The sequence below is a fragment of the Bactrocera latifrons genome, unplaced genomic scaffold (genome assembly GCF_001853355.1).
Source record: "Bactrocera latifrons isolate USDA-ARS-PBARC rearing strain unplaced genomic scaffold, ASM185335v1 scaffold_681, whole genome shotgun sequence".
Taxonomy (NCBI): domain Eukaryota; kingdom Metazoa; phylum Arthropoda; class Insecta; order Diptera; family Tephritidae; genus Bactrocera; species Bactrocera latifrons.
The window spans coordinates 48,729-58,196 of NW_017537358.1; the positions used below are offsets into that span (position 1 = coordinate 48,729).

A 9,468-nucleotide genomic window follows, 5' to 3' on the forward strand; every position below is an offset into this window, starting at 1 on the left:
TGTTTAAAGTGGTGAAATAGCCACTTGAAATGTCCGAATTTTGCGAATTTTTAAACTTTGAGGTCGAATATCTCCTAAACTAAGCGTTTGCGGTACCTATAATATATTTTTTGATCAGGAGAACGTCCTCTTTCCAACGGTACCTTCAAATCGCGGCGCCAAAGGAATCGGAATTGTGCCCTCATATTTTCACATACATACATCTGTATGCATTAGACAATATCTAAGGTATATTAGTAAAACTAACTGAAGTAAGATATGCTTCAGTGTAATGCCGAAAGTATGTGACATTTTATGTGACTACCAATTTCTGTTATTTTAACAAACCTTATTGTATTAATGGTTTAACGCTGAGCATATGAATGGGTTAGTTTAGACCTTGGTCTCAGGCAAATATCCCTAATATCATCAATTCTGATCCTCTTGTTGACGTTTTAGGCATCAAAGCAATTTATTAAAATTAGCCTTTTTGGTTAAGTTTTTTGCTTTTTTTTGCAATGACAAACAGAGTAAACAGTGTACTGCAGAGCAATTAAATATTCATTTAAAAATAATTTTTACGTTTTTTGTAGACTTGGTTTTGGACGACTGTAACTGTTTTGAACGTACTTATGCTTTGACTAAATGTTGTACATAAAATAATTATAATTCTATTTTATTTAGCTAATAGTTGTTAATTTATCATGTCTGTCTGATTCCACTCTATTTTAAATATTTCCTCTGTATTCTATTGTATGGTTTAGTGTTTGTTTCTCGCCGGTAGGCTTTTTTCAAAACCTTCAGTGCCTCATATTTTCCTGCCTCTATTTTTTATATATTTTTGGTATAAAATATTTGATACTTATACTAATATTTGATACTTAAGTGATCGGAACCACATAAATAAATAAAGAAAATCACTACAAAGTTGAATTTGTTTTATATTCAAAACCTTCAAATTAAATGAATTTTCAAAAAATTTATACTTTTAGTGCTTTATGAGAGCCTTATTTGATTATAACCCTTTCGAAGATGCGTTGTTACCATGCAAAGATATTGGACTGGCTTTTAATTCGGGTGACATTTTACAGGTTCGAATATATTAAATAATTTGTAGAGATCTAACAATTAGGTTTTGGTGCAGATATTGAGTGTAAAGGATCCGAATTGGTGGCAAGCGAAAAACTTCAACGATCAAATGGAGCGGATCGGTCTAATACCTTCACAAGAATTGGAAGAGAGACGCAAAGCTTTTGTTGTACCCGAAGCTGATTTCGCTCATAAGATAGGCATATGCGGAACACGGGTCTGTGAATTCTATATTTAGAATATATCTGCAAACATTAATGCCATTTTAAATAACAGGTCTCAAAGCGTAAAAAAATTACTATGTACAAATCTAAAGCAAATTGCGAATTTGACAAAGCTGATTTGCTTTTATATGAGGAGGTAACAAGGATGCCACCATTTCGAAGGAAAACTCTGGTGTTAATTGGTGTTCCAGGAGTTGGCAGGCGCACCCTCAAAAATCGTCTTATCAATAGTGATCCGGAGCGATTTGGAACCGTCATACCCCGTAAGAGATAATTAAAAAGCAAAACAGTTAATAAAATAAATACACATTTTTTTTAGACACAACTAGACCTAAGCGACCACTTGAAGAAAATGGAGTCAGTTATTATTTTACTAATCGTGAAAAAATGGAAGAACAAATAAAGCGTAATGAATTTCTTGAATATGGTAGTTACAATGGACATTTATATGGTTTGCATTTGAACTCTGTGAATGAAGTGATCGAGAGTGGTAAGGTTTTGTAATTATTTATTTAGTGCTCTGCATGGATTGAAACTTTGAATAATCTTAGGTCGGATGTGCATATTAGATTGTGCTCCAAGCACTCTAAAATTTCTTCATAATAGTCAGCAGTTGATGCCGTTTGTTATATTTATCGGTGCTACTGGAATGGAGCAGCTAAAACAAGTTTACTCTGAAAGACGTGCAACAGGATCAGTTAAAAGTTTATCGGTAAGTCGCCATGCTCAATTATTTTAATTTGCTATTGGGATATAATTATAAGTAAAGTCCGTTCACATAACAGTCGGGTCTACGTAACCGGATTTTTATCCGGTCAAGGACTGTCAACTCGGCGGAATTCTGCCGCTACAACAACATCAACATAGGTTAAGTTAGTATCGATTAACAACATTATTTCCTTTAGTATCCTAGTATGCAACTAATATAATATTTCATCATTCCTGCATAAAAGATGATTTACTTACTTGTCATATTTATTCTTAAAAACTAGTGCAAACCAAGCAAAATCTTCTATCAAACATTTTTAATTCACTTTTGCAACGAATAAAATTAAAAATTTTAATAGTTCATATTGCGAACAACTTGTGTAAAAATGGTTTGTAGCCTTGACAGAAGACAGTGCTAATACGGATATGCATTAGCGAGCTTAATTTACATTTACTTGCGCATTTGACCCATGTTAATTCAACTTTGTAATGCACAAGAATTTCGTACATTTAGAATTTACCAAATTTTAGTAGGCAACACTGCTCAAAAATGGCAGATTTTTGCTATTTTTTGACAGTTGCCAAATAAATTTTATTAAATTATACTAGTGATAGTTGACCCGACCACTCGATGCTGTGGAATACATTTTTTAATATTATGCAAATAATAAATTATTCAGTACAGGGAATATTTTATATACGAATAAAGGCGAAAACGTTTTTGTCGGTATAAGAATCTAAGGAATTGTATTTGAGCTTTAATTTTTTATATTTTCTTGCAAATAAATTTCATCGGCAAAAATAACGATTTTAAGGTGTTTTTTTCCAATGTATGATTAACAGCATCAGTTAGCTAAGTCCTAACTAAAAAAAATGGTCCCTATCGAAAGAGGAGATATTGATTAAGTTTACCAGAACTTAAGTGACAAGTGGCTGCTAACTAACCAGGCATTGAGGAAACGGCCATTTATGTTTGGCATTTTATTGAAAATTAAAATTACAGTTAGTTACATCCCTAACACGCATTACCATAATCCACAAACAAAAAAAAAAAAGTGCAAGAGAGACTTCGTGTTATGGCAGGCAAATATATGAAATGTGGTGTCAATTCCAGAATTCGAGGTATGGAGAACTTCGAGTTATGGAAGTTCAACTGTATTATATTTTTTTTTTTTGGATTCTGAACCCATGTGTATGTTTATAAATATATAAATATATCGGTTAATAAAGTTGTCCGCTTAATAGATTGTACTAACTAAACATAAACAAATTGTGCGACCGGCCAATGTGCACAGTTAATGGAGATGTCCGCTTAATAGAGCGTTCATTTAATAGAGATTTCATCGTATTTTTTAATTATGAATTATTTTCACTGTCCTATATTTTAAGTTGGACACAGTGTGCACAATTTTACTAAAATCGGTTCAGTAGTTTAGGAGTCCATCGCGGACAAACAACCTGACAAGTAATTTTTATATACAAAGTTTACAAGAAATAGACTCACTTCGTTTTACATCTTTAAATATTTCTTTTATATACGCTTTTTGTATTAACCTTTGACATTTATCAGGTATGCTCGAACACAGATAGGTAGGTAGTAGTGCAGCCCTGTAATCCATTGGGCTCAATTTGCACTTGATGTGCCATTTTCATACACTATTCGTAGAACCTCCTCTATCTGCTATTACGTTTAACCTTCTCTCTCAACCATTTTGATGTTCCGGTGAAACTGCTTATGGCTGATATGCTTTTAGTGGAAATCCATTCAAGGTTTGGTGCTTGATGGATTCCAAGTGTTTTGTGTCGGATCTGGGCTAGAGTTGGGCATTCGAAGAGAAAGTGGAAAGTTGTTTCCTTGTTCCCTGCTACTGCAGATGTCGTTGTAGAGCATACCCATTTTGGACGCATGTTCCCCAAATGGCCAGTGCCCTGTTGTTTTAGCTGTTACTCTGTAGATACTTCTTCTTGACCTATTTAATAAGTCGTTCTTTTCCTGTCATATGTTGGCCATAATAATTTAGTTATTACGCAGTTTTTCCACCTGCTATTTGCAACTTGTTATCAACTCCAGCTTTGGGAGAATGTAGTTTGATTTATTAATGGTGAGCTTGTTTAGGTTAACATTACACTATGTCCCTAGTTTTGCTGATTACAACCACCCAATTCTTTTATTCTTATCGCTGCAATAGCTGCTTTTTTGTGAATAAACATTGAGCGCATCAGTCGGACATGATCTGATTGCACCACGTGCTGCTCTTTGTATTGCATTTAAATTTCTAATGTTGTATTGTTTGTTTAGCGCTGGGCACCATACYAGAGCTCCATATGTAAATATAGGTCTTATGACAGCCGTATACATCAACATAATTATACTTGGTTTGCGGCCCCAATTCTTGCTGACGATTCTCTTACAAGTATAGTAGACCGTGCATGTTTTATTTATTCTTTTTTCTATACAGTTGACAAGACAGTTTGGTGTCAATCTCCACCCCCAAGTATTTAGCTGTATGGGATAGAGTGAGAGTTGTGTTTAGTACCGGAAATTGAAACTGAGGGATTTTGATTTCTCTTGTGAATAGCATCTGTTCTGTTTTGTTCGGGTTAACTACTAGTTCATTGTTCTTAGCCCATAGGTTTAACCTTCGAAGTGATCATTCCATAATCTCGCTGACTGTTGATGGAAACATGCCTGATACCAACTACAGAACCCATAGAAGCGGAGACCTCCTTGAGGGGTCTCTCTATTCACATAACTTGTTTGTGTTGCAGCGCCGTCGATAGTATCCATCTGCATCCAGAGAGGTAATTATAGTATTTACTTCTAGAAAATCAGCCATGGTGTATTGTTTGTGGTGTAGTGATTTTTCAATTACACTTATCACCTCGTGAAGGGTAGTTTCGGTTGATCGGCCTTTTATGTACGCATGTTAGGACACCGATAACTTCTCCCCTTTTATTGTTTTTACGTGTAAATCTAGTACCTTCAGCATAAAGGAGGTATGGCTTATAGGTTTAAAATCCTTGGTATTCTCCTGTGTTCTTCTGTCTGGTTTTGGAAGGAACACAACTTTACTTCTTTTCCAACTTCTGGGAATGTGAGATAGGTGAATGCTAACTTTGTATATATTTCATAGCCTTTGAACCATTGGTTTTACCAATTTTTGCAGCATTAGGAGCATAATCCCGTCAGGACCTGCCGCTTTAAATGGTCCGAAACTATTTATGGCATATTTGATTTTGCTTTTGTCTAGTATTTGGCTTCGGTAATCAGCTGCGTTTAACGGTGGTTCTGGTTGAACCCTCGTTGGAGATTTTTACTGACTCCTGGGGAAATAGTACATCAAGAGACTCTTTTGCCGAGTAGGTCCAATCACTTCCCTCTGCCCTAATGTAGGCAGTATTAATATGATCTTTGGATAGCATTTTGCTCAGCCTAGCGGTTTCTCTGCATCTTTCTATCAATATGCAGAAAGAACGAAATGAGTCGTTAGCTTTCCTGACTGCTTTTTTTTTGTATCTTTTCATAATATCTTTATATGGCTGCCAGATTTGGGTTCTAAAACTCTCATTGAAAGCCTTCCTTGGCTGTGTTTTCAAATTCTTGAGTTCACTGTTCCACCAAGGAAGAGACTCTCCCTTTTTCAAAACTGTTAGCGGAGTGGATTTATTGAAAGTTGTGGTTAATATTTTTTCGAGCTTCTCTACTTCTGAATCTAGTTCCTGAGGATTTCTGATACTCTTATTGCCTCCTTTTTCAAGGCATTTTGTTGCTATACTGGTAAGTTTTTGCCATGGTGTTCTTCTATGGTTCCGATATGTGAGAGGAGCACTGTATTTCTCGCGGATGCTGAAGACTATCTAGGAGTGAGCCGACATGTAAGGCTCATGGGATACCCTCAGTTATCCACAACGAGACTGTCTGTGTCTGTTGGTAGCGTAATTTCCAGCACTTCCTCCCACCCCGCAAACCTATCAGAGTTTGGGCGGAAATGAAGGTTGGCTTATCGGCCTTGTTGCATATACTTAGATTTCTATTCAGAATATACTGCAAGAGTGACTCACCTCTGTTGCTTATACTGAGCGGGGTCGATGGTATGTCTTCGTCATGGGCCAAGTGGGCCGAGACCAAGAAGAAGGGCTTTTCCTTCTGTTTCACCTTTACCACTGTAATATCTGCTGCGCTGTAATACTGTAATAAGAAGTAATAAATGCATTTATACTTCTATTGATAAGAATGCATGCCCTAGGTGAAAAAGGTTATAGTTGCTGCTGTTGACCCAGGGCTCCTTTATTAGGCTGATGCCGATGCCCTCCTCGTTTATGAGGGTTGTCAGATATGCTGTAGCACTCTTCGAGTGCTGAAGGTTTATCTGTACGCATCCTACGTTATTTGGCATCTCGGGTTTCATAGATGCCCTTATTTCTTAGCAATTGGCTGGCGTCGTCGACCTCTTCCATGTCGTCTTCGTCAGCCGCTTTGACGCCTTGGAAGATTCCGAAGCTGATTTTGTAGTCAAATTTTTTGACAGTCTCAATGGACTCATCGCAAATGACCACCAATATTGGTATACTTGCTTAATTCGATTTTTCTTCCTTGAACAGCTGCCACTCATCTATTAGGTATAGATTTGTTTTGCAGCTTGATGCACCTGAGAAGTTTTTCGCCTGGCTCCTTTAGAGGGAGAGAGCCAAATACGAGCACGAGGTCTTTTCGGAATGTTCCTGGCGGGTATAAGCCTCAATTGGAGGCCATTAAACTCGTTGCTGATTTTGGAAACACTACCCGTCAGGAAGTCTAGCGAGACCTGGTCCGCGCAGTTCATGACCCTGTATCCCCTGAAGGTTTCAGAGGAGTCAAAGTTCGGGTGAGGACCCGCAGGATTGTTGAGTACAAAGCTTAGCACCATACTCAACAATCCTACATTGATCTCCGCCCATCTTTCCTGTATAGTGCTCGGGGAGGAGGTATTTCCATCTATGATGGCCACTTGCAGACTATCCCTGGCTACATCGCAGAAATGCCTTGCCGTTGTTGTACTGCTGTGTTCACTTTCATTCCGCCTAGGTTTTTTGGGCAGAGTCTCTTGTATTTCTGTGATTGAGTGATTCCGTTTTTGTGAAGTGCTCTCTGGGCTGCTCTCTTTTAGCACCCCCCTCTTTGAAGGGACCATTCGCGATCAGCTATTTGTTACCCCCCGYTGACCATTCAGCCCTCGGCACGGGTACCTAGACATCTCGGCTTAGGGTGGTGTTTGTGCGGGTATCCTCATACTTCCACAATAGGAGATGGGCGTAAAACCTAGGGTTTATTCATCCGTATCACTATTGTATGCATTATGAGGTGTCCCTCTTACTTCTTTAATGAGAGAAGCCCTTTTGATGAACACTCTTAAAATTGTGTTAAGTATTACGATTTAAGGACATCCACCTGGAATGTCCGGTCCCTTAATTTGGAAGGTGCCACTGCTCAGCTGATTGATGTCCTCGTTAGAGTGAAGGCTGACATCACCGTCGTCCAAGAAATGCGATGGACGAGACAATGACTGAGGCGAATAGATCATTGAGGCATTTACTACAGTGCCAATATAAAGAAGTGCAATTAGCGGGGAATTCGTGGTGGGAGAGAGACTCCGTCGCCAAGTACTGTCATTAACCCCGGTGGATGAACGTCTAGTCACAATCAGCATCAAAGCGATGTTCTTAAACATATCGCTGATTTGCGCCCACGCCCCGAAGGAAGGACGATGTGACCAAAGATTCCTTCTATGAGCGCTTGAAGCACATCTATGTGAGCTGCCCCCGCCATGATGTCAAAATCGTGCTTGACGACTATAACGCCAGGGTGGGCGTAGAAGATATCTTTCGCACTACGGTCGGTAAATTCAGCATCCACGATGAAACATCTCCAAATGGGTTGATGTTGACGCTCCGAGGTCCAAAAAACGCACGTCAACAAAAACAAGGAAGGTCCAACGTCGAGAAGCTACAATCACAATAAATATCCGAAAGATATTCTACTCGATTTGCACTACTGTTTTCTAAGAGCACTCCTCCAGCCTGCTAAATGATAGTGAAATCTTGGAAAAGACCTGTGAAAAGAGAATTTGGTATACCCTAGAAACTAATACGGCTGTGTAAACTTACGTTGAGCAACATCAAAAGCTCCGTCGGGATCGGGAAGGACCTCTCCAACTTAGTCGTAAAGGTACAATCTTTTATAAGRGTGTACAGCTGCTAGCTGGATACTTTTGGATGTTAGTTAGTTAGTTATGCTTTCTCCATACTGAATAAAGAAGCAAACCAAGACGAAATATTTCCTGTCATCAAACAGTCGTCACATTAGGCGCGGCTAGGCTCCTACGTCAATGTTGACAGTCATAACATCGAAGTTCTAGATAATTTCATCTATCTTATAACCAACATTAACAGCAACAATAAAGTCAGCCTCGAAATCCGATGCAGAATAATTCTTGCCAACAGGATTGGATTTAGTAGGCAATTGACACGTAAAGTCCTCTCTCGACGAAAAAAAATTAAACTCTATAAGTCTCTCATTGTTCCCATGCTGTTATATGGTGCAGAGACATGACAACATCTGATGAGTCGAGTTTTCGAAAGAAAGGTTCTGCGATAGATTTATGGTCCTTTACGCGTTGGCCACGGCGAATATCGAAAGAGATGGAACAATGAGCTGTATGAGATATTCGACTACATTGACATAGTTCAGCGAATTAAGACATGTTGTGCGTATGGACAAAAACAYTCCAGCTCTGAAAGTATTCCACACAGTACCGGCCGGGGCAAGCAGAGGAAGACCTCCACTTCGTTGGAAAGACCAGGTGGCAAACGACCTGACTTCGCTTGGAATCTCCAATTGGCGCCTCGTTGGGAAAAGAAGAAACGACTGGCGCGCTGTTGTTAACTCGGCAATAATCGTGCAAGAGGTTTCTATGAAAGTAAAGAAGAAAATTAACACAGAAAGTTGCTCTGTGGTTTCATTAAGGTATATATAAGGAACAAATTCAACCGGATGTTTGAAATCCTAATATTAGTTATATGGCAACTAAAGCATGTTTTCACCCTATTTTATCAATTTTATGCACAGAGATAGAATATACTGGTGGACAAACCTTTAAAATCGGTAAAAAAAAAAGATATAAATTCATAGTAGAGAAAACCCTATCGGAAGCGAAAGATAAAATAACAAACATTATAGAAACACGTAAGGAAGAGTTAAGTTCGGGCATAACCGAACATGTCGTACTGTTGCAACTTGCAAAGATTAAACTCAAGGGAATACCTTAGGTATATAAGACTTGTTAGTTATATCTGCCCTAGAACGAGTGGGAGGATGGAGTCATGTGTAGAAGTTCACGCAAGTGAGGAAAGTTTTCTGATCGCCATTCACGTGGGAGTGGCCAGAAGCGATTCTTTTACATATGACTCAAGCAGCTCACGACTTCCGGTC

General features: G+C 38.5%; 1 protein-coding gene across 1 annotated transcript in view; it reads left to right on the forward strand.

The window, feature by feature from the left end:
* LOC108975700 (MAGUK p55 subfamily member 6) overlaps positions 1-9,468 on the forward strand; it is a gene marked incomplete at its 5' end in the record, with an annotated part of 93,084 nt that overhangs the window by 45,487 nt on the left and 38,129 nt on the right. Inside the window, 5 exon segments of the mRNA XM_018944395.1 lie at positions 972-1,070; positions 1,124-1,285; positions 1,345-1,555; positions 1,612-1,782; positions 1,844-2,004. Of these exon segments, the coding sequence (XP_018799940.1) occupies positions 972-1,070; positions 1,124-1,285; positions 1,345-1,555; positions 1,612-1,782; positions 1,844-2,004 (804 nt within the window).